This window comes from Tetrao urogallus (genome assembly GCF_951394365.1).
Source record: "Tetrao urogallus genome assembly, chromosome: 16".
In the NCBI taxonomy this organism is placed as follows: Eukaryota; Metazoa; Chordata; class Aves; order Galliformes; family Phasianidae; genus Tetrao; species Tetrao urogallus.
Window position 1 is genome coordinate 8,272,868 of NC_136829.1, and position 25,664 is coordinate 8,298,531.

The window sequence follows — 25,664 nt, forward strand, 5'->3', positions numbered from 1 at the left end:
CCTAACTACATACACCAAGCTATGAGATGTGATGGATTAGACGACTGCAGTGTTTTACTTACATTAGCTATTTCTGTATGGTAACAATTTGTCCCTGTGAATAGCTCAAGTATGAACAAGCATTTAAGACCCCAGAAACGTCAACACACACCTACAACTATAAATGCATCCCTTAATCATACATTAGTCAAGATATACTCTTACCATAAAGGGCTGTTGTACCTTCTCTGATTTTTCAGGTAGAAAACGTTTCGGAATAAAAATTATTTTGAGCTGTGTCCAATGACTATAAAGTTTATGACAGATTGTATGTATTATTTAGAGATGACAACCTTCCTGTTTATCCACACAAACACGCACAGAAGCGTAAGAGTGTGAGTTTGTCCAGAAGGCAGGCTTTTCTCTCTCATTCAATCCCTATTTTTCAGAAACCATAATAAATCAACTCCTAGGCTTGGAGCTATGGAAAGAAACAGCTCGTAAGTCATAGGAAGAAAACCCTCACTTTTCCGATTTCTTAAAACAGCCACCTACTGACTATGCCAATGAATTATATTAACAAGCTTCTGGAACCAGGAGACAAAAAACATTATTTTAAGAGAGCAGAAGCCTAACCAGGTACCATTTCAAATTCCATCTACACCCTCTTGGAATTCTTGTAGTGGCAGAAGATATGCTTGTGCTCACTGCTGCAAGTAGATAACCAGGAGGTGTAGTGAACACACATTACCTTCAGAAAAGGCACAAGGTAAGGTTGAGGTGAAGAATTAAGTTCTCTGTAGAGCCTACTGGTGAAATCTTCTGCTTCAATTTTTCCATCCTTCAAAAAGAAAAACGGATGAAATAAATTGCAGAAATTAAATTCTTCCACACCAAAAGAAGAGAAATACTAAATCTATTGAAAATTAGTAGTTTTTAATCATTCTCCACTATTTTACTTATCAGTAGTTTCATCACAGTAACAATCTTTGAATGAAGCTGTCTCTCACAAAAGCAGTTGTAGATTCCTCATAGGAAGACACATTTCAAGATTTGATTTTGAGACTACTTCTAGTTACTGTGTGATAACACCTGGAATACACAACTTCATCTTAAATTAAAAGTCACTACCACCTACACTGAGCAGTAGTAACACAGAAATAAAAACTCATTCATAAATATTAATTATGCCCAGCTTTAGCATTAGCTTCAGCTATTACGTTTAGGTAAAAGTTTGCAGCTTCCTACACTGAACCATCGTGCCAGCTGTGCTGAACTGCCTTCCCTGAAGCACACAGTTCATCTTTTTGTTCTCTGTTTTATCAATAAAAATTGCTGAATTTAAAGACTTCATATCTGCGCTATTTGCACTTAAATTTAACTCACCTAAGTCAACTACTATAGATTAATAAGTGCCATGGGTAAGTTCTCATGAGAACATAAGCAAGAACGTCTGCTTTTCAAGCTTCAAATAATAATTCATGCATATATTTTAATTCAGAAAAACTTTTTTCAGTTTCATTTTTCTGCTATTTTAAAATCTTCCTCCTCCTCATAAGAAAAGCTTTGAGCTGACTTGGCCCACATACTGCTATCCCACAAAAAAGTTGCTTTTGAACTTTTTTTACCAGTAGGTTCTGTACCAATTCTTTCACATTAGCTGCGGTCTCTGAAGACTGTTTTCCAGATGATGCCAGTTTTATTAATGTGGATAGAAAGTTTTTACATTTCTTCACATTTTCCATTGTTTCCTGTTAAAAAGGGACAAGGGTGAAGAAAGGAAACAAAGGAAGCTGAACTCTTTATAACAACTACTTTGACTACAAACTCAGAGAAATCAAGTCCTTCTCTCAGTTCATCACCAAATAATACTATCTATAAATTCAGGGCCTCTGAATTTATAGAAATTCAGAGAAAATAATAAGACTGAAATAATTTTTTTTGCTTTATAAATACACATCTTTATTACATTTTTGTTATCAGAATATAAAAAATTCTGATTCTCAATAAAACTAGGAAATGCAAAGTATTTTATGAATGAAAATTACGTGAAAATAGGCACTGCAGAAGAGCAACAAATAGCAAAGCTCCTCTTCCCAGCACACAGCACAGTGCACTCTGGTTCTCCCTGCTGCACAGTCCTATAAACAGGTATCTTGAACAAGTCAGTGTCAGCTTCTTACCCCTTCTCATGCTGATTCCTTTCTGCTATGTCAAATGATACACGTTCCCACGAATACGTAACTCATGGTTTTTAAGAAAGGAATACTTTAAAAGCCATTACAGAAATAAATTTTACACTTTGGCAGCTCTCAAAATTCAAGTGCTCTGCGTTTCACACTTAATAAATTATATGGTGCTGCTTAAAATTTTACTCCTTTTCTCCAAGACCAGTAGATAACACAACTCCTACATCTTTACTGCCTTCCACTTTATCAGTGGCTATGCGTGTGTATAGCTGCACATACAGAAATGCAGCAGAATTGATTCTAAAAGCACTCAATAGCTTACTGTGGCAGCAGTGGAGGTTGCTGTTGTTCCTTGCACTGTTCTCTGAGGAGTTCCAGTTTGTACAGCTGTTGCTGCCCCCAACGTAGTTGTTTGTGCAGTACCACCCAGAACAATCTGAGGCTGCAGAGAACACAAACATAAGATTACTGTACTTGGAATATATTAAAACATGATTGCTTCCTGATCTGTCAAACAAACCAAGCCACAGGACAGTAGCCCCTCTTTCACAGCTACTGCAAAAGGATAATCCACTTTCTGCTGCAGTGGAAAGAAAGAGCCACCAGATGGCACAACATGCTACACATTCGAGACCGGAATGGCTAAAGTAAATTTGAGTATTGCACGATTTCTGCTTACCAAATTAAGCAGCAAAATACACAAGCATACCCTCACACAGCTATTTCCCAACACAACTGATGTAAGTAACTTCTGTCAATGTGCAACTCTTTTGGCTTGTTCCTTCAAATGCCACTTTCACAAAAAGAAGTGACCCAAGAGCTGTGGCCTTCTCCAGGTCTTTTAATGAACAATAGGATAAAGCATTTTTCTGCTTCTACAGACAACTTGGTAATTCAAAGTAAGATCACCATCTTTAAAGAAGCAGCATTGTAAATAAGAACTTTTCACACACAAAGTCCCACTGACAGACTTCCCACATCCTACTTACCACTGGCAATCAATACTTATCAAGCCAAAGCTAGCTCTCCAAACTTTAACAATACCTTTGTAAACTTGCTCTTTATGTAAAGATCCACAAGAAAAGTGGTGCCAAAGCTACATTACTGATATTTGGGAAACAGAAAAAGGAGACAAAGATTTAACTTGTCTCGTTTTTCATAATCAGAGTAAATGAGAACAATGATGCACACATTAGAGGAAAAAATACACAGATTGAATGATCTCTTCCTTCAGTATAACAGCAGTGTAAATGAGTGGGACTCAGATACATTCACTCTTGGGCCTGGAAAGATCACTGACAGAAGCAAAGGCTCTGAGGGGAAAAAGGTTAACGGGGTGTATAACAAAAGCTGCATTCTTCTCACTGATAATAATCCTGTACACTCTTATACTGTACACTCAGGGATGAAGAAAGCACAATCAGATGTTTAGGTGATAGCATTTGAATCCTGTAATTGCTGCCTGGAAGTCACAGGGATCACTTCACACTTTCTGCACCATGTCTTACAATCATGTATTTTGTGTCCACAAACTAACCTGCACAACAGGAGGGCGCTGTAACGCTGTTGTGGGCTGCACTGTCGTTTGAGCCTGAGACACTTGCTTGATGATAGTAGTTGGCGTCACCTGTCGTGCAATAATAGATGTTCCTGGTGCCTTGGGAAAGAGGAATAGAAAACAAATATTCAGAGTGGCTTGGGTTCAAAGTGACTTTAGAAATCATCTAGTTCCCACTCCCTTGTCATGGGCAGGATTGCTACCCATCAGATCAGGCTGCCCAGGGCTCCATCCAACCCGGCCTTTAACACCTCCAGGAATGAAGCATCCATGCCTAGTTCCTGTGGGCAGTCCAGACCAGTGTCTCACCACCCCCACCTCCTGACATCTAACCTAAATCTGTCCTCCTCTAGTTTAAAATCATTCCCCCTTGTCATGTCACTATGAGACCATTTGAAAAGCAGCTCTCTGTCTCCATTTAAGTATCAAAAGGGCTCAACAAGGTCTCCCCAGAGCCTTCTCTTCTCCAGGCTGAACTTTCTGGTGTATTCTTCTCAGGCGGAATCTCAGTGTTTTCTTTTAAATGCTACAAGTCACTGAACTAACCTGCACTGTTGATATCTGCACTGGAGGAGCACTGGTAGGTGTAGCAGGTCGAGGAGTCATAGTATTCTGAGGCTGAGACTGGGCATGTGCCTGTGCTTGCATCTGCGCCAAGGCTTGTTGAGGGATCATCAGCAACTGCCCATTCTCACTACGCACGAGGACCATGCCTGTTAAAAAAGAAACTGGTCAACAAACACACTGCCTTTTTCAAACGTGAAGGAGTGTATTTTCCTCAGATTTTTGCCCAGGTTAGGTATATGTGGAATCGCATCCCTCTCAACCTAATACAGCATAAGGAGAGGTTAAAGTTGGCAATAGCTTAAAAATGCACCTGTTTGCTGCTAAGAAAAGTGTTCTATGAAACACTGCAACTAAAGCAATCGTGCCATTAAGCAAAACTCCTATTACTTTCAGAAAAATAAATAAATAAAACTAGCTTTCAACAGCAACAAGAACACAACCATCTAAGTTCTAAATTAATTTCCCCATAACAAATTTAGTAATGAACATGATTATAAAATCATAGTTTTTCTCATGTGCATCTGCAACAGAGCGCACCGTGCCACACTACACCCCAAAAGGAAAATAAAACGAAGAAGAAAATGAAGCAGTCATTCCCTGCTCAGTCACTCAGATACTCAGATAAGTACACTTAACCCCACTGGATAGCTGTAGGGAACCAGATTTCAACAGACAGATTTTCAGATGCTAGCCTCTTCTTCTTGAAGCACAGATAGGATCGGGACAATGCGAACAGTTTCTCCAGGCTCATTCCTTCCACATCTCAGTCAGTCCCCACCACCTAAGCCTCAAGAGCTCTGCAAAAGGCACCTAAGGAAACAATCTGGGTACCCAAAATTGGTTAGCCTATCGGAGCAACAAAACTACAGGAGGAAACTTCACCATGAAAATCAACTGGCTCTACTGGAATTCGAGTTTTCCAGTGTTAGCCCATGAATAAAAAGTCTACACACATCCCCCAAAACACGTGGAGATCTCTTCCATGCAATCTCAGAGCACGACCACCATAAACTACACATGAAGGTGAGATCTTCAGTGATGAACTTTTGTTGCCCCTTTGTCATGTTTCACAATAATCAGCTGAAGAATCTAAACACTCAATCAGTGGAAATCTTCAATATTATTATAACTGAAGACATGAGTACAGTGCAAGTCTAATTAGAGAGCTCTTTTCTAGGCAATGACAAATATACTGTATAGCTCATTACCACTTTGTTTCCAGCAAATGAGAAAGTCAAATATAACTACAAACGCTTTTGCTTAAAGAAGCTGTTATGTGCACACAAGTAGATTGACATCCGTAAGAAGCTTTCCCAGAAACCACAATTTTGGGGTTCCCTAAGATATTCAAGGGCTAGCATATTCAACATGCCATCCAAAAGGTGGATGGGAAGAAAGAAAAGGCAGCAGATAAGCACAGAACGAAGGCTGCCTACCTCTGGAGAGCAAGCACCATGAAATATTCCCAGAGCTACATGTATAGTTGGAGCATGCCCACAGCAACAGAGCACAACTGCTGATCAGACAAGAGAAGAGCATTAGAAAACATACCAACAAAGTTCAATTTTTAGCAGAAGACGGGCAAGCCAATCAGTGTTAACTCAAACGTCGACTCCACGCAGAGATTTCTATGGCAAGTCTGAACTTTTTCTCAAGTATCAGAATTATTATAAACAAGTTCTTCATACAAAGCTCCATTCATACCTATCCCTGTGTAAGTAGTTTTTCTACTGTGCTCACACACTTTAACACAGTTATTTTCAATTTGTGCCGTTTCTAACATCCTGTGAGGGTCTGCCACTGACCAACACACTGCTGTGCACTATATTAAGTACCTCTGCCTTTTTTACCTAGGAAGCCTGATCTGTATACTACAAAATCATCTTCTCTACTATAAACGTGAACATTCAAGCATTCTTTCCAAGTCCCTCATTAAAAAGTCATCAAAATAAATTTTAATTACCATTTTTGTTAGAGGCTCAACAGAATCGTGAAGGAGGCTCACATTTTAGTTTTTTTAGTTTGAATTAAGCAGCTCATCACAGCTCCAAATAAAGGTTCAGCAGAACTGAGTTGTGTTGCTCCTTATGCTGACAAGACTTGTCCTCCTGCCCAATGCCATGCTCACCTCATGTGTTCTTGTGGTGGAGACCTTCCTGGATCTCTCGTTTTCAAGAGAGCATTTGGATGGAAAGGTTCATTACTGTATGGCACAGCAGCATGACCCTACATTGTGTCTTCTTTGAATCTATTTGTATTCTAGTTGCTAACAGCATTTCCATTTTCAGAGGGTTTTGTTCTGTGTGCGCGTTTCTTTATTTTTAATTAATAAAACTTGTAAAACCATGCAGTGAAATGAAAAGAACTCTGTCCATACGGTATGTCAGACAAACAAACCAGGCTTTCTTTATGCCTTCTCCTTTCCTGCTCCTTTGAAAGATGGCATATAGCACAGGTGGCCTTAGCACAGATTAAGGAGAAAGAATCCCTATCAATAATAGTTGGGGGAGAAAAAAAGGTTTTGTAGCCTTTGCAGACTCCCTTTATTATCTGTGTAACCCCTGTCCAGCTAGAGAACCTCTACATTAAAAAAATTAAAATTAAAAAAAAAAAAAAAAAAAAAAAGAAAAAGAGAACACAGAAGTTTTCTCTGACAAACATAGAAACCAGGATAAATAATCATTGCAAGAGCTGGAGTTCAGAATGACCACTAAAAGCTGCTGCAGACAGAGCAGGCATCTGCAGGTCTCTGCTGGCCGAGCAGGCCGGCACTCCCACAGCAATGCTACACGTGGCAGCCATGCTCAGCATTAGCAATGCACTTCTCCAGGACCCTCACATCCAGCTGGGGGCTCTGAAGGAGTTTCACCTGCAGTCAGCACACACCTGACTATGAGGTGTGCCCGTGCTCCTCACTGTGCATAGCAGCACGCAGGAATGAAACACTTTGGTCCCTGTGAAATATAAAATTAAGCTAGCATCCGCTGGATCACAAGCGATAGCATCCCTTTGTGATGATGACCAGAAGAACAGATAGGTTGAAAAACCAGATTTTGCTCATTACCACACTCACAGATCAATTCAGAACCACGACTAAGGACTGCAGCCCTTTAATAAATGTTGTTTGGGGTTATTTGTTTGGTTTTGTTTAGCTGCAACATATGGAGAAGTTAGAGAATGTATGCTCTTGAAATCACATGGAAAACAGACATTTCTAGTCTTTTAAAGAAATCCTCTTCTTCAAGAATAACTGCAAAACCAGGCTCAGGGAGAACTGCTAGGCAGCAAAGAATCACCTTCAAAACAGACACAGGCCAATGTTCAGAAGGAATGTCCATCTCAGAAAAGAATAACTAGAGATTGACACTTCAGGCAAAGGAAATCAAAGTTCTCACAAGTGTCTCTACAAAAGAGGGTTATTGATCACAAAGTCCACTGACATCCAGCAAATCTTCAAATCCTATCTAGATCTGCCAGGGAAGTTCTCCTACCATGACATTTCACCATCAGAGCAGCGGTGCCCAAAGCTCTCAAGCACACATTCCTTTGCAACAAGATGCTGCAAACATCTGACCTGGCAGAAAAATCTGACAGTAATCATAAGCAGACTGTGCCATATTAGTAGAAGAAAGCTTTGTAGTAGTATCTTCTCTGAATTGTTAGAAGAGATTCTTTTGCTATGAAAAGGAAAGAAAGTGTCTGCAAGGTTAAGCAACTTGCAATCATACACAACAAAAGCCATAAAAAGCAAAAGGGTCAATGCTATCTAGGTGATCTGATGAGACCTCAGAATGACAAAACCTTGATGAAAGGATGAAGCTTGAAGATTTCTCCAATACAAAAAAGCTGGAAAAACACTGGAGAGAGAGCTGGAGCAAAGGATAGCTGCCTATTGAAACTACAGGAAGAATTTTCGGTAGAAATTATATGATAGCATCCCTTCTTGCAGAAAAGGAAATGATAATCTGGCACAGATGTCAATGTTATCAAGGAATCCTCCATTCCTCCTCTTATGATACGTGAACTGTCTGTAAAAGTTCTCACTCTATAGGAGTGAAAAGAGAGAAAAAGAGAGAAGAACCTATCAAAGTCTACATGCATAGGTTACTCCTCTGCAAGTTCACTGCAGCTCACAACAGTCCAAGTAACTAAAGAGAGCTTCCCTTAACACAAGACAACTGAGGGAAGATTTAGAATTACTTATATATGTCAAAGGAGAGCTTCTGTAATGAACTGTCAGACACAGAGCACTCACGAAGGACAATCTATACACCAGCTCACGAGGAGTATTGATTACAAACAAGATGAATAGCACAGAACTGAAGTTGGCAACAAAGCTTTGGATTAGCTGTTACTGAAGATGCGTTCTTTTATACCTGTTGGGAGACATGCACCAACATATTAGATGCACTGCCAGTTCTGGCAGCCCTCAGGGCATGATGCTGGCACACCAATACCACTCAATATCATCAGGGACTTGGATGATGGAATGGAAAACACTCATCTAGCTTGAATAGGACAACAAATGTGGGGAGCTGCTGATAAGCTAGAAGGGAAAGCTGCAAAGTCCTGAAGCTGGGAAAGAAAAGCCCCATGCAATAGTGCAGGCAAGAAACTGAAGTAGTGGCTCTACAGAAAAAAGCACAGGGGTCCCCGGGGACATGAGTTGCACATGAGTCAGCAGCAAGTCTTTGCAGAGAAGAAAGCAAACCACATACTGAACTCTAGTAGTATGAGCATAGCCAGCTTGTTCAGGGAAATGATGAGTCTCACTAACTGGCACTTGCAAGGTCACATATGGAATACCATTTTCAGTTCTGGGCTCTCCAGTACAGGAGAAACACTGACAAATGGAAGCAAGCACTAGAAGGGTTAGGGTGCTGGAGTTGGCCCCAGGCAGTCTGACCTAACTTTGAATCTCACTGCACTTAGAACAGAGGCTTAGATCAAGTGATCTTCAAAGGTCCTTCCCAATCTGAATTATTGCACAACTCCAAAAAAGGGTGCCAAGTAATATCCACAGACTCAAAGGGAAAGAGAAAGTCCCTTGGATTTGACATGACATATTGCTAGGTCTGTAAAAATGGGTCAAGACTTCAGCCGAGCTTCCATTAATCGCATTAATGAATTTACATCAGTTTTCCTGTCACACACAGACTTGGACAGTATGTCATCAAGACATCAAGATGGGACCGCACTAGGAATGAGAGAAGCCCAGACATAACAGTTCAGCAGTTTCCAGTCATAGCCATCACTCTCCTGCCCAGACCTTTCCTCCTGTCGTGGATTTCCTTGCTCACTGTGGCTAAGATACTGTTTAGGCGCTCAGAACCTCAAGTGATCCATGCTGCACAACAAATCCAGGAAAGGAAAGGAAAGCCTTTCTCACCAAACCCTTTGTTGCAGTCGGCGATCCAGGCTCTTGAGTTTCATGCACCGACTTGGTTGGTTTGTGTCACCGCAGTGCTTAAGCGTGCTGTGCAGGTATGATCTCCTGCAAAGCTGCCAGCTACAAGAGAACCCAGCACTACCTGCAACAGACAGCGTGCACAATTCCATCTTCCCAGCACATCTGCTGAGTCACAGGTCTCAGAGCCGGCAGCTGCGGGCAGTTAGAGCTGTCCAGCACACGGAGCAACCTGCCATCCCGCACCAAGCGCGCCGCTGCGCTGCGGTACATCTGAAGAGTGGCTGCTAAATGCTCGGCACCTGCTGTGCTTCAGGTAGAACAAAGCTGCATTTTACCTGCTTACACAGCCCGGAAGTTTTGGAACAGAGTTACTTTACTACAGCACTCCACTCACCTACATGCAATCTGCACACACAGCACAGACCAGAACCAAAATACTGTTTCCTGAACAGCTGATCTGTGATTATTACTAACAGAAGTGAAAGAACTGCCTCAAAAACCATCACAGATCCTGACAGAAAATGTTCTGTAAAGGCAAGTCAACAAGTCCATGTTATGAAAAGTTGTTTGTTTCATTCCTAATACGAGTCAGAAGACAAAAGACAATCTCATAGTGAAAGCTTTTACTTGCTCTCATTATGCAAGAGCTCAGCTTCGAACTGCACAACTTCACCATGCTCTCAAGAAGTGAACAACTCGTACAGCACTGACTCCAAAGCCTTTCAGGAATATAGCTAAAGGAATCACGTCACACTAGCATGCCAAAAAGCCTCTGTATTTAACAGTGATCCCATACGGAGAAATCTTATCTTCTTAGCTGGAAAAATGTGTATGCAGTGTTCTGCCAAACACCTCTTCTTGTACAGCAACATTTAGCAAATGCTTCAACAACCGTGTGATCCGAAACTATTTTGACTTTTCTGGAAAGGTATATTCTTTGATAGTGTGTTAACATTCCTTTCTATCAAGCACGTAAGACCAAAACAGCGGAGAGCTGTCAGACTGCAATGCAATCATCACACAGATCTGTCCTTAGACTGGTGCAGAAAGAACTAAGAAAGGAAAATACTACCAGGCTCTAAACCAGCTACTTTAATTATTTATCTCAAAGGGACTCTGATGCAGCTCCACACTGATTTCAATACACATGCACCAAACAGCAATGCAGTTATACCAAAATCTGATCTGCTTTTGAGAAAGACATAAAATAAGAGGTCGTTAATTATTTCCACATTATTCTAAACAGGAGATTTTAAAACTCAACTAGTCTTCATTTCTGGCACAGAGGTTTTCTGGAGCAAGGTGCATCAACACACTACAGTGGTTCACGCACAGGATGAAATGGAAATGTTCAAGCTTTGAACTTAGCACAGCCTGCAAACAAACACAGAGCGAGGAATAAAGAAGTAAATCCACATCACCTTCCCTCAAACAGCAACACCTCAAACCAAGCACACCATGACTGCTCTACTCTAGGTGCACCCTGGGCGATTTTAGGCAGTGATGGGATCCCCTGCTGGTGCTGCCTCTTCAATTGGAGCCACAGAGCCCACGCTGGACAACAGCTACCAGGAGAGCCTCACAGGAACCTTCACCTCCAATCCCTGCAGAAACACCCTGTGGTTTTAAGGCTGTCATCACCAATGTAGAAATCACTCCACTTAGAGAATACGCTATGCACAATGCCCATGAGTTCAAACACAAACCAGCGATGGGGCCATGATATTACACACCACTTTGGCTGACAGAAACACTTATTAAGTAGCACCAACTAGAAGAAAAGAAGAAAAGTATTTTCTCACCTCTAAGCCTGCACTCAAAGCTTTTAAACAAAGTGAAGTCTAGTTTTGAGTTTACTAACCATCAAATGCACAGTCCAGAGTAATGACTAAGCTTAATGACTGGGTATGACTAACACTTATAAATAATTAGTGCCTTCCCTCCCCTCCCCCACAGAGAGAGGAAAGAAAACCAAAGGATATGCTGAAAAAAAGGAAGAATGGTAGGAAACACGAGCTTGAGGTTCATGGCATGAACACTTGCCTCTTTTTCCAATCCACCCTTAACACTACTGCAAACACGACCACATGTGTGTTTATTATGAACTAACAGCTGCTCAAGCTTTCCCATAAACTTCTGCACAACTGAGCCACTCTCAGCCTTCCTGCTTCAGACCCCGTCCCACCTCCTGCACCAACCTCTCCAACACACTTCTGGTCCTGTTCTGTGACTCTTTGGCCACAGGTGTGCAATTGCTCCCTGTGGCTCTGACTCATAGGTGCAACTGGTCCCACTCGCCACACGGCTGCTTACGCTAAATGCACCCGATGCTGTAACTCCTGGGAGATGCATTCTGTGTAACCCTACCTTGCAGAAATACCCAACTAATTGGCTGAAGGAAGGAGCAGGGATGGCTCAGTGCAGCCTTGCTGCACCCCAAGCCATTTAGGAAGGACAGGAGCATGGCAATAAACCTCAGAGATCAGAGTTGTTTATTCTCTGTCACCTGGAACACATTTTGCAGCCAAACCTGCACTGGGTGGCTGTACAGCATCCAGCACATGCTTTATTCCATGCATAAGCACAGGGGTGGTTTTTAACAGCTCGGCTACTCTAGAAATCACGTGTTAATTGAGTTGTAATGATAATCTCGACCACTTTAACTGAAGTGGCTTCATTCAATAAAACGTCGTGGAACAGTCCCACTAGCCATGTAGAACAACATTACACAGTGATGCTAATTCTAATGTACCAGTTGTCCAGGTATTGGCTACAACACAGTATGGAAAAAAATATATTTCGGTAATGAATTTAAGGAAAAAAGCATCAAAATCAAAGCCAACTGCTGCTAACAAATTACAGTTCTAACATATAAATAGTTCTATACGGACAACAAGTTACTCAATTTTTTTTTTTTATCAATATACTTTTCTAAATACCTCAAAAAGAACATGGCAGCAGTCAAATCTTGCACTAACTCCTGTATAAATACAGAGCAAAAGCACTGTCCCTAGGTAAAAGGATTTATAATCTATTTATGCATTTTGCTGAGAGTCAGCCTTTTATATTCAAAGCATAACCTTCTATTACTGGTAATACAAGAACAGAAAATCGTATTTTTTAAATGTTATTTCTAACCTGACAACAACTACAGGGCCAGAGATTATCTGTATTTGTACACAGCTTTAAGAGCAGAGCTGCCAAAGTCTGCCTATGCAGAACACACTGCAGGGGCAGCACTCCTTATAGGTATCACTTAGTTCTTGATTGGATATTGATAACCTATACTATTACACAGAGATGATAATAAAAAAAAATGTCCTCATCAAAAAGAATCTATACTGAAGAGACTTCCAGGCATACGGAAGGCCTCAAGAATTATTTCAGTTTACCTTAGATACTATTCTGAGGACACAAGAAGAGAATTACTCTAAGGCAGAAGGCGACTCTGGCAAAAACTTGGCCTTCGGTTCCTTGACACTGCTATGCCTCCAGGAAAACACCAGCATTTCTGGAAGGAAACGACTGCAAAATAGAACTGGGGTAAAAAGTCAAGATTAAGCTGAGGCAAGAGAAGGAAAAAAAGTCAATTCCTCCTGAGGCAGCAGTGTGTTTTTTAGGGTAACCTGTTCATGTCTCTTTGGCCTCAATGCAAAAAAAACCATTTAATTTCAAGTATGGGTGATGACAATCTTTACACCTGTTTAAATTACAGCCTCTGCATATAGTATTTGCACTTTTCCCAGCCTTTCAGGTGGGGATGGGACCATTTTGCCACAGTAATTCAGTTACAACCTGCAGTGTGGACATAACCACGTCATATGAAGCACAATTAGTGCATCATCCACTGCCCTTCTTTTAGCAGGAAGAGGGTTGGTACAGCAAAACCTGAACCCAGACGAGAAAGATTGTACAGCTTTTAAGTCTATATCAGTATAAACAAACAGCAACTTCTTGAATTCAGCTAAAATCCTGATTAGTTCAGAAGCAAATTCAAGTTAAGGCATTACCAACTTGTAACAACACAAAAGACAAAGCCTGAATATCCCCCGAGTCCTCACTGGAACAGCTGCACACAGCCTGCCCATAGGAGACGGCCATCCTGAGCCCACAGAGCCCACAGCCCCAGCAGCACCAGGGGAAGCTCTGCCACGCTCAGTGACGAGCAAACAGAAGAGCAGCCTGCGAAACACTGCTGCGCATCCCTTCCTATCGCCGTGTTCAGCTGTGCGAAAGACAATTTCCAACTTTTTTTTTCCCATGCATCTCATTTCTTTAAATATTTCTCACAAGAGATAACACGGCAAACAGTGAAATTTGACGTGGTTCCACCCCCTCCCAGCTGGCAGAAGCATTCCTGTTCCCACCAAGCCATGACATCACACTCCAGGAGTGGATTCAGACAGTTAAAGGGCGTTGCAAACTTTATAAAAGTTTCAATACACAAAACCCCTGGCAAGAGTGGGTATTTTCAGGCAAAAAGTTCATTTCAGACATTTCTGAGCTAAAAAAAAACCCCTGCAAATAACAACCCAGAAATGTTTAAAATGCCCCATTTGTTAGCAGCTTCTCTCTCTGGTTCATAGCAAAGACACCATCAGCATCCCATCACATAGCTTTCACCAGAGCAGGCTCTCTGCAAACTCCTCTCTTCTCTGTGTTAACGCCCACTTAAGCCAATACCTGCATTTTCAACTGTGTTCCTGAACTACTTCATGCATTTCTTGGGATTCTATTTCCATATCGTTTCCCAAAGCAGAGAAGACAAACAATAATAAGGACTTTCATGCAACAAAAGGTTTTGTTTGAAGAGAGTTTGTGATACCTCCTCATTTGTGTCTTCAGTGCACCAGCACCCAAAGCAGTCACAGTTTCACCTTCAGCTGCTGTCTGTGCTGCAGCACCCTGTGTGAGTGGCTCAAGCCCTGGGCAGCAGCCAAACATGTGGTCCTCAAACCAATCTGCTGCAGTTACAAGTGAGCCACGTGCATTCCCAGGCGTGGAGCATTCATTCAGCTCACCAAACACACCAACACCACAGAGCATCCTGAAGCAGCAGAGTGCAAAATGCCTCAAAGGAAAGATGCACTCGTTTGTAGTTTTTGTAGTTCCCTATCGACAGCACAAGCAGTGTTACCCCAAAACCCCCAAAGACCACAGTTTAAAGTCTAGATAGATCTATAAAACAAATCCACACATGCTCTTCCAAAGATTGCTGGGGACAAGAATACACTCTGTAACAGAACTGAAAGGTAAGTAGTCAAAGTTGGTAGGGTTCAAAGCTTAGGAGAAGCACAACTTCTGCACTTCACATTAAATCTCAACGCTTAGAGACACCTTTATCAAATGTACAGAAACAAAGCGTTTGTTGGCTTTGTGACATTCATTGTAACAGCAGCAACAAATTCGATCACACAGCTCTCATTTTTAAGTTCTCTGGGGTACAAAGCTAAGCATGCAGCATTCCTTAATTAAAAAGTCGCAGTGAGAACAAACACAACTTTCAGTCTGGTGACATATGGCAGATCTGATGTAACAGATTTCAAATAAAGCAGAATGTTCCTTTTGCTGATGCATGATTTGAACATGAAAACCACCCCTCACCCAGAAGAGCTCAGCAGCACTGATCCACAGTTATCTTTCAGAACGAGAGAGCACTTTACACGCCAGCTACAGGACTCCTAAGCTCAAAACTTGGCTCAGTACTGATTCCTTCATGGCCTTCAGCAAGTCAGAACTTCTCCAACTTGCTCTTTCCTCCAGCTTTAAAGCAGCATTCGTACTACTTTATTTATCAACCACATGAGCATGCTGCGAGGGTTAAGCTCTGTAAAATGCCATGAAAGTAAAACATACTATAAAAAGCTCCTATTATCACTGTGCATTATGCTTTTTTTTTTTTCCTAACAAAATACAGCCATGCCAGCACAGTTAATAGGCAAAACATCAGCAGCACGTGGACAACGCAGGGCAGCTTTCATCAGGATATGTTTGAACTCGCTTCCCAGTCAGTGAGAAATAGCAAGAACTACATTCCACTACTTCAGATTATTTCTTCTGTTTCTTTCTGCGCTGCTTAAGATTATGGAAGTAGGCATTTATATTTTTATTGTTCCTAATTGTTTTAGGCACCTCTGGGGTACATGTTTTAAGCACAAAGTAACCCACAGAACGCCATCTTCAGTCGGAAAAAGTAACACAGAATATTTTACAACTTAAGTGTAGTCTGATGCTTCTTATCCTATCACCTTTTCTCCTTAAATCCACTTGCCTTTCCCAACAGCCTAGAGCCCAACTCATCACCAAAGGAAACTGTACTAACACCACAGAAATTACTTTTCAGTGATACCAACTCCAAAAAGCAGCACTGCTCAAGCAGACAGGACCTGAATACATTTTAAATTAAGCGTGTGCATCGGTAGTTTTCCCATCCTAAGGTCAGAAAAACCAAGGACTGGGACATCAGAGTCCTTACTGTGCAACGGACACAAGCTGAAAACCGTTGGTTTGAAAGGGAAAGTTAACTGCTGTAGAAACCAAGTGAAGTATCCCACCTGCAAAGGGTGAATAGTAGTAGGCCATGCTCCGAGGTCTGCTGCTGAACAGCACCGTTCACTCCTGGACAGTATCAGCAGTAAGCTGGGCCCAACTGCAGGGCTCACCTACAGGTGAGCTGTTAGGAGTTAGCTGTTAGGAGTTCTAGAACCCAACTTCTTAAAGAGGCAGTCACTTTCACAGCTGAGAAAGGACCCATCCTGCAGCCACCACAGAAACAGCACAAGAAAAGCCCCCCAAAACAGAATGTGGTGAAGGAAGCCAAGTCTTACCCCCTCAACCAGCTGCTGGGGGATGCAATGGAATTTTGTAAAAGCAATATGGGTGTTTTATCATTAGATAAAAAGTGAAATGAACTTGTGATAGCTGTTCTACTGCAGCTGAATGGCTGCACTATTGGAAACACAAATGCTGGTCAGGAGCTCCAAAAAAATCTGTACAACCAACCTATCCTATCTTCAAACAGAATTAAGTGTCACAACTTTGATTACTAGGGAAAAAAAAAGACAGCCTTCAGGATCAAGCCAGCAATTCTTTGTAAGCATTGATATTATCTCAGAAAATAAAAGAAAAAGAGGGAACTGAGGGAAGCAAAGGTGTCCAGATCTCACTGTCACCTAAGCTAGAAAACGGTCCAGAAGAGCTCGCAGCCACATTTAGTTCTTCCTGCACACATGCAGCACTTCCCAGTCTGCCCCTGCCCTATGAGGCACTTCACAGGTTATCAGGAGATGCCTGTACACAGAAAATGAAGCGGAAGAGATTAACAACATAAAGCACCTCCAAGAACAGAAATCAAATCTTTGAACCCTCAAGTTGACAACACTGTTATGGTGAGCATAACCTCTTGGACTTTGGTTCTGAAACTATTACAGCATTGCAGGAGAAGACAGTATTTTAAAGGGAGCTCTGAAAGCACACGAGTTGGTCATTTTACAAGGTGATTGCACCACGTGCAGTGATGGCCTCGAGTCACTTTGTGAACTCCTACATCGCAAAGGTTTAATCTTAGGAAATCCAGCAGAAAAGTGCATCTGTAACAGGAAAACACTGGCAATGCCTGAACAAACTCATACATTTCCCTACCTCTTACCAGATGACCGTACACGACACGTTTCGTATTATTGCTCGAAGGACTCCAAAACAAAGAACCAACTATGATTTATTTCCAGACACAATTTCAAAAGATGCTGCATCTTCAAAGTAGCATGTATAAAGAGAAACAGACGTGGGTTCCTCCCTCCCTGTCCCCTAGCAAATTATTTGTCAACATTTCTGTCTCTGCTAACAAGCCATAAATAAGTTTACTCTCGGACATTCACTACCCTGATCTGCCCAATTGGACCACGAAGCACAACAGTCCTCTTCTTCAAAGACGTCAATAGTGGGAAACTTATCAATACACAGATGCTTGGAGTAGCCCAGTTTCTTTGGGAAATAACAGAGCAGAATGCAGTAAGCTCACAACCACCTCATCCCATTAGCAATCCAAACACCCCTCATTTGGTCAGTTGATGTTTGTTACACAGTCACTTCAATAGGATATAAAGCATCAATCTTAAAGTAATATATTTTAAAGAGTGTTGATCAAACATTTTCCACACGCTCTTTTTAAGAGAACATTAGAAACCTTTAACCAAGTTCCAGCTTACAATATTTTATATTGTGCTTTTCAGCTATGTGAAACTGTAACAGTACTTTGGAGAGCCAGAAACAGTATATCAAGGCATGAAAATAGCTATAAAACACATGCTTCTCATTGGTCAAACCTCCACAAGAATTCTGTGGGTATTTGTAAACAGCAGTATAAAAAGTGACACGTTCAGTCTCTAATCTCAAGCTGTTTCATGCACTGTCTTACAAAGCACGCAGTGCTAACTTCAAGCATACACCTATGGCTGCAGATTTGGTGCATGCAGTAGATGTTCAACATACAGGCACTACAGCTGCACTTTCATATTACCAAGCTGCCTTTAAAAATCTGGCCTATCACAATGTAACTTGAAATTACATCTCAAAAACAGTCGTCTATTCTGCTTTCACTATGAATGCATATGAACACTTCTGAAGATCAGAGCACTTGCAGACACTAGATTTTTCTGCAGTGCTCAGCCCTCGCACCTGTGAAATGCTTCTAAAAGCTCAGCATCCATCACTTGCTAAGTGTTCTGCTCTGCAAGATGTGCTTCACGCAAAGTATTTGCAAAGTTGGCTATATTGGCAAAGTACAGAAAACCAACCAAAGAAATTAAAACAAAAAGCAACAATTGCTACACTGAAAAATCATTTCCAGTATTAAGCCTGAGTTACCACGCAAGAATTCAGTTTCTACGTATCCACTCATGTAGGTAGGCTTATGTTACAAGTCATGCTATTCTTTTGAAGTTATAAATATTCTTAAAAGTGTAGGACAGACAAGAAAAGTGCTTAATAAAAAAGCCCAAGTGTTTAGAAACTATATTGCTTTACTTTGATCTATCGAGACCTCCAAAGGAGCAATTTATGGCCCAATTATGCTTAAGGACTGGCAATGCTGCTTCTAAGTGTAACACATTTCAGTATGCTATGGTGGTCTGAAAACAGCAGCTACCTGGAAAAAAGGTCCCACTGGACTCAGCGGTAGTATTTTTCCCATAATCAGATTTATAATGCAGCATTAGTAAAAACATAGGTATGCAAGGCAATAGACTGCAAGCCTGAAAAATCTGATACGCTGTGGCAATAAATAAGGCTTTTCCAGCCTACCGACCTACAAGCTCCAAATCAAACATGAGGATTTCAAGGTTTGAGTTTTAGGATGTTTTTCTTTTTAAAATTAGCACCATGTCTCATTCATATTATTCATACAGGGAATAATTCTCTACACACACAAAAAATGAGGAATATTTATGCCACGTACAGAACGCTCGACAGACTTCATCAAACTGCACAGCATCACATATCACAAATAACACATTACCCAAACAGACAGTGTGTAGTAATGCAGCCTGGCTTCTGGTCTGCCTTACTCAGCAGGTGCACTGCTTTGAGGTCGCTGAGGTGTCCCAGTAGGTGTACTTTTACAAAGACAGAATGAAACAGGCAATACACAAATGCTGCTGCCTTCATGAGGCACCAGCAACAAAGCACAGTTAGTTGCTCTCTGAATGCTATCCTGAAAACTGTGAATACTGAGAATACACCTATTACTACAGACTATCAAAAAGACAGAAAACTATGTGTAGGTTCATGTGAGTACTTTCAGTTAAAAACGAAACTGGATACATGTACAGGTCAGCTTCAATATAAGAGTAAACATGTAATTTTAAATGCACAAATCTAGGATATTTAAAGAAGAACAGAACAGTTCTCAAGCCAGAAATGCTTCTAATCCTACTTTTTACTCACCCACTGTGGTCAGGACTACATTCCTTGCCCAGAGATGCTCTGCACTAAGCACGATACTAGCTACTACAAAAGCTGCAACCCTAGACACAACAGGGTGAGGTAAGGACAGAGGGAGACTGCCTTTTGTATCAGAACTACAGTGACTGAAAAGATCATCATAAGCTCCAAATGTGTGAGTTTTTAAGTCACACTTTGAAGGTATTTAAAGGAAAAGAAGGTAGTTTTCTTGTGTTGTATCTGCAGTTTCTCTATTCAAGAGAGCTCTATGGTACCGGGGGCATGCAGGGACAGAGTGGGAACAGAACAGCATGCAAAGGTTATACAAACTACCAACAAAACTGCCTTAAAACGCCTTCTGTGAAAATGAAATAGCAGCACTTCATTTGATAATGTTTCATTGTCATACTTGGCAGTTTGCAGCTTCATCTGCACTCAACATTGTAAAGACACCAGACAATTTCCAAATTATTATTGCACACAAGACATTTTTGGTCACCTGAAAAAATACACTAAGTAGTGGAATGCTACTATGCTACTACACCACACCAGACAATTCCCACTGTTAAATATAACACCTTTTTTCACAACTAAACAGCAAGAGACCTTCCTCCCTGCAAGAATCACATTCCCGAAACAAGAAGCCCTTGAGCTTCTGCTTACCTGGTGGTAACTGAAAATTCTGAATGTTAGTGGGATTCTGAGGTGGCTGAGGCAAACGAGGTGCTAAAACTGTAGGAGTCAAAGTTGCTCTGATTCCACTCGTAGTTGCTGTTGGAGTCCTCGGTAGAGTTTGTGCCACCGTGTTGGCAGTGCCTTTAGCCATTCCCGTAGGGGTGCCAGGTGCTGCAGGAGGTATCCCACCAGGATTGGGGGCAACATTGGTGAGCCCAGCTTGCATAGTTTGCCCAATAATCATGTTACCCCCTGTAGTACTGGGCTGGCCAGCAGTAGCCAGCGTCTGCTGTTGGGATACTGCCTGCACTATAGTTTTAGGAGACTCAGATTTGATGACCTGTGTGGTAGGAGCCGCCGGCACGCTGGAACCAGACTGGCTATTCACAAGCGTTGTTTGGAGGGAAACTCCAGATCCCACAGTGGCTGTAGCAACAGCAGGAAAACTCCCCACACTGATGGTTGAATTGATCACAGTATTGCTCCCATTCTGAGTGGCCGCGCCAGCTGCGGCTACCGTGGGTCCTGCCGTGTGAATCGGGGGCCTCACGAGTGTGACCGTAGGGCCCCCACTTCCAACACTCGGTGGCGGCTGTGAAGAGATAACTGTGGGCGAGGAGGAAGATGCAGAGGACACAGCAGTATTAAGGAAAGAAGTCTGGATGACAGTGTTGGAAGCTGACGGCAAAACGGCGTTAACAGTATTTCCTTTTCCCACAGATCCAGGTCCATTGTTAACAAGAGGGGCAACAGCAGGTGCAGAAGCGGGGTTGGCGGTCACTGGAGTCCCAGAGAAAGCAGCACTTCCTGTGTGGTGAGAGTTCATCACCACGTTACTACCATTCAAAGTTTGCACTGTCGTGGTCCCAATCTTGCCATTCCTGGTGGACAAGGCAGTCGCCATGGTGCTGATAACCACCGATTTGCCCTGACTGAGGGTCCCTGGAGCAGCAGTGACTTCGGATCCTCCTGCCGCTGCAGTGGTGGTGCTGGTGCTCGTCGTGGTGGCTCCATCCAGAGCTGAAGTCTGGGACCTGGTGTTATGATTAATAACACCTCCTTGCACTCCTCCTGCTCCTGCAAAACAACAACAAGGTTAAACAGAGAGAATGAGCGGGAGGAGAACTCTGCCACAACAGAACATCCTCCCTCATCACCAAGCCTTCTCCACAGAGCCAAGAAAATGGGACAGCATACAAACTGAAGATGGATTTTAAGACATTGTCCTGAAGCTTGCAATTTCCCATCAAATACTGACAGGTTCAATACAAATTATAACATCCTCGCTCTCATCACTACAGTGCACGAAAATAGGGAAAACAGATTTGAAATGGACAGTGGAAAGGAAGAAAGAAGATCATCTTAGACCTCTTCTCCATTCTAGAGCCTGATAACACATTTATCAGAAGGGCTGCAACTGCAAGAGGGGAAAAAGGCAATAGAAGACACATTAACAAGACACATTCTCTATGCCCAGCACATGTTACCCACTAATCCTTTCATCTCCTACAGAGTTAGAGCGGGAGGCTCCACGACAACAAAATAAGAAACTTGAAGGGAAAGAAAATCATCAGCCTGACAAGGTAAGAAGTACTGCAAGACCTGGAGAGGTCTACAAGAAGACTGTGCCAGCTTATCACAGAATTTGTTCTGTTGTATCTGAAGTTCCCACAGCCAAAGACAGTTATAAAATAAATAAATAAAAAGCAAAGCTGATTTTAAGAAGGCACAAGATGATGTAGCTTCTTGTCCTGAATAATCCTTGTGCCCCCCCCGAGGAGGCCTGGTGTTATCACCAGTAACATCACAGACAGCCTGGATCCTGGCCCTAAGCAGACAGAAACGGGAAGGCAGTAGTGACAGGCAAATATTGAGATGTACGTTGTAAAGGTGAAGGAGGTCCTCCTGGAAGAGCTTCATTAATTGTGACAGAAGGGCTGTTGCATCTTCTTAGGCTTTAGCGAGAAGAGAAAAAGCAAAGAAGAATAAAGTATAAAAACGGGGGGAGGGGAGGAATTGCAGAGAGATTCTGGGGAGACTTCTTAATTGTTGTGGCTATTACTATTCCCCCGCAAACCAGCTTACCTCCATTCCCAAGGGGTGAGCCCTCAGTCCCAGCACCGCCGCACACGGAGGGGGCGCAACCCCAGGCGGGGTCCCTGCGCCCCGACCCCCCCCCCCCCCCTCCCCGCTCGGTGACACCACCCCCCCCTTGAGGGCAGCGCGGGAACGGGCGGAGCGGAGCGTCCCTCCGAACCCCCGACAGGAGGGGAGGGGGCTGAAGAGAAACAGCGGGTGGGGGGCAGCGTTCCGAGGGACTTCCTCCCCTCGAAATCCCCCCTCCCCGGCTTCCTCCTCTGCAGGAAATAGATGTCATGATTAATGACACCCCCAGCGCTTCGGGGAGGGGGCACTACGGAGAGGGATTCCCTCCGCAGCCCCCACCTCTGCAGGAGGAGGTTGGGGGGGGGGGGGGGGGAGGTTGGGGGCAGCCCCGGGCCGCGCGGTACCGCCGTCACCCCACGGGTGGGCTGTGCGCTTTCAGCCCCGCCGACGGACGGAGCAGGAAAAAAATATATAAAGGAGAAGGGACGGCAGAGGAGTGACACGGCCGGGCCGGGGGAACCGACCCCCACACACGCGACAGAACATCCTCCGGTGAGCGGGAGGGAAAATAAAGGGGAGGGAACGCGGAGCCGCGCGAGGGGACGGGCGGCGGGGGGACACGGCGCGGGGAGGCCCCGCAGGGCCGATGCCCACCTCGGAGCCCCGGGGGTGCCAAAGCGCCGAGGGGGGAGAGGGGACGGAGCGGGGGGGAGCGCGGAGGGGGAGGGGAGGCCCCGCGCCCCCAGCCCTGCCCGCGGCACGGCACCGTACCTGCTTTTGTGATCTCCGGGGCGCTCAGTCCCATCTTGCCGCCGCCGCCGCCGCTCTCCGTTTGGGCATTCGCGCTGCCTCCTACTACAACTCCTCCAGGGCTGGGGCTAGGGCTGCCGCTGCCGCTGCCGCCGCTCACAACATGGTTCCCCAGCAGCCCCCCAGCGGCCCGCAGGGGCTCCTGCGCCTTGTGGTGCTGGTGGTGGTGGCCGGAGGCCGCCAGCTGGGACTCTAGGGAGCCCACCAGGTCGCTCACCACCTTCTCATCCACCTCCGTGTTCAGGAAAACCTCATCCAGCAGATCCGAGCCCGCCGCCATCTTTTTTTTGGAGGGTTCCTGTGAGCTGCTCCCTCCTCCCCCCCCTCCCCTTCCACTCCTCCCTCCCTCCCCCCACCCCACACACACACACTCGGCCTCCCCCGGACTGCGCACGCGCGCGAGCCCGGCCTCACATCACCGGTCGGAGAGGGATTCCGCTCGCCGCTGATTGGTCGGCGACCGCCTATAAAAGGCGGCGCAAATGGCTGAGAGGGCTGAGTCGGGAGTCGGGCGGCGGTGGCAGAACCGCGCCGGGAGTCGGGGGCGGGCGAGGGGAAGCCGGGAGGTGCGGGGCGAGCGGGCGGGGGCGGCGGTTGTGGTAGCGGAGAGGGCCGTCGTCGGGCGGGCGGCCGGGCGGCCGCGGCTCTTTGTCTGCCTCTGCCCAAAATGGCTGCATGTTCTCCCTGTGTCCGGGTCTCCCTCGGCGGCGCGAGTCTGAAGGGCGCCCCACACCTGTGCCAGCTGCGTGTAACTGATCCACCGCCGGCGGCGGAGGGGGGGGGGGAGAGGGCGGCCCCGGGCGAGGAGGAGCGGCCTCTCCGTGCCGCCCCGCGCCGAAGCCCGGAGCGCTGCCCGCGGAGGCGGCTGCAGGCCGGGAGCGGCACCTCCGGCCCCGAGCGGGCTGACTCAGCGCGGCTGAAGGCTGAGCGGAGCCCCGGGAAGCGCGGCCCGAGGAGGCGGTGCGGTGCGATCTGAGCGCTGGAAAGGGAGAAGGAGGAGGGGAGGGGAAGGAGAAAAAAAAAAAAAAAAAAGAGAGGGAGATGACAATTTTAAACAGTCCACTCCCAGCGCCGAGCCGGCACCGCGAGGCGGGGGAGCTGCCGCTCCGGGGACGATCCCCGGGTGTGTGTCAGCCCCGCGTTACACCCCCGCCTCCGCTTAACCCTTCGGGGAGCGGCGGCGCGGGGCTGCGGGGCCGCAGGGCGGAGTGCACTTTGACCCGTTGTGCAACCGCCGCGGAGGAAGTAAATAAAGCGCGGATCCAAGCCTCTGTCTTTTGCTGGCTGTTCTTTCTAACGAGGTGTGTTAACTGAACGATAAAGCGTAGCACGTGTTAAGGGTTGTCAGGCTTAAAATAGTAGCTCTTGTTTCGGTATTATCAAATAACTCCATCTATTCCCGAGCGTAAAGGCTGGAGCTGTGAGAGCAGCTCTGCACCTGCCGGTGCCCAGCACTGACCAGCCTGTGGCTGCCATAGGGCTGCGGAGGGGACTGGGAGCTCTGGGTGCTGGGAGCTCAGGGACTGGGCTACTTTAAATAGGTCAGGGATGAGAGGATTCGGTACTTAGGGCTGCCCAAAGATGGGTGTCAGTGCTGCTTACATTACGCATCTGTGGCAATGGCTTAATTTGCAGTGCTGTGACACAAAATAAAAAATAAAACTGGCTTGCCCAATGAGTGATAGGAACAATGCTGAATTATAGTCTCATGTCCTGCCCTGCCTGCAAATATGTGAGCACATCTACGAGAGATGTTTCCCGAAAGCTCACATTGGGGACAGCAAAAACTGGGAGCTGTTTATCTTAATGGATGGGCCTCAAATAACAAATAGGGTGAGCATCTTTAAATCTAGTCTTAACTTTAACATAAACTGTGTTTCTATTACTGTTCTGGTTTTTCAAATCATCCTTTTACCTGTAGAAAATGCTCCTCTGAGTTAACGTTACTGCACTGAGCCTTTCTGAAGGCTCCGATCACTTGGCAAACGGGCACTGACAGAAGGGGCCACAAAGCCCCAGTGAGAAGTTTAAAATTAATCTTTTCTTGAGTGTTTTGTATTGCAAAGCTTTTTATTTTCTGTCTGGATAGGTTTTCCCAGTTGTCATTCAAAACTCAGGGGAGTTTTTCCTCAGAAGATGCCCTCTTCCCTTCTCTGACTCTTACTTCCCACTTTTTTTCCAGGTTATGATGCTGTGAAGTAGTTGCCTGTTGCTTAAAAGGCAAGAAAGCTGCTTCAAGCACGGTCATCTCTATCACTTTTTTTCCTGCCACAGTCAAGTATATTGCTAGTTTTAGCTATGCTGAAATTCTATAAGCAACATACCAAAGAACTATCTGGAGTAGAAGTCTCTTTGCATTCCCGACATAGTGGAAGAATTAATCTACTCAGCTGCTCTAGTGATTTATCGGGGTTGGGGTGTGCTAGGCTTA

General features: G+C 44.5%; 1 protein-coding gene across 1 annotated transcript in view; it reads right to left on the reverse strand.

The window, feature by feature from the left end:
• The window catches only part of TAF4 (TATA-box binding protein associated factor 4), a gene marked incomplete at both ends in the record, with an annotated part of 34,708 nt that extends 11,195 nt beyond the window's left edge, over positions 1–23,513 (reverse strand). Inside the window, 7 exons of the mRNA XM_079543369.1 lie at positions 731–820; positions 1,608–1,730; positions 2,491–2,610; positions 3,706–3,825; positions 4,273–4,439; positions 20,306–21,394; positions 23,195–23,513. Of these exons, the coding sequence (XP_079399495.1) occupies positions 731–820; positions 1,608–1,730; positions 2,491–2,610; positions 3,706–3,825; positions 4,273–4,439; positions 20,306–21,394; positions 23,195–23,513 (2,028 nt within the window). The remainder of the gene's footprint in view (positions 1–730; positions 821–1,607; positions 1,731–2,490; positions 2,611–3,705; positions 3,826–4,272; positions 4,440–20,305; positions 21,395–23,194) is intronic.
• Between the last annotated feature and the right edge of the window lie 2,151 nt (positions 23,514–25,664).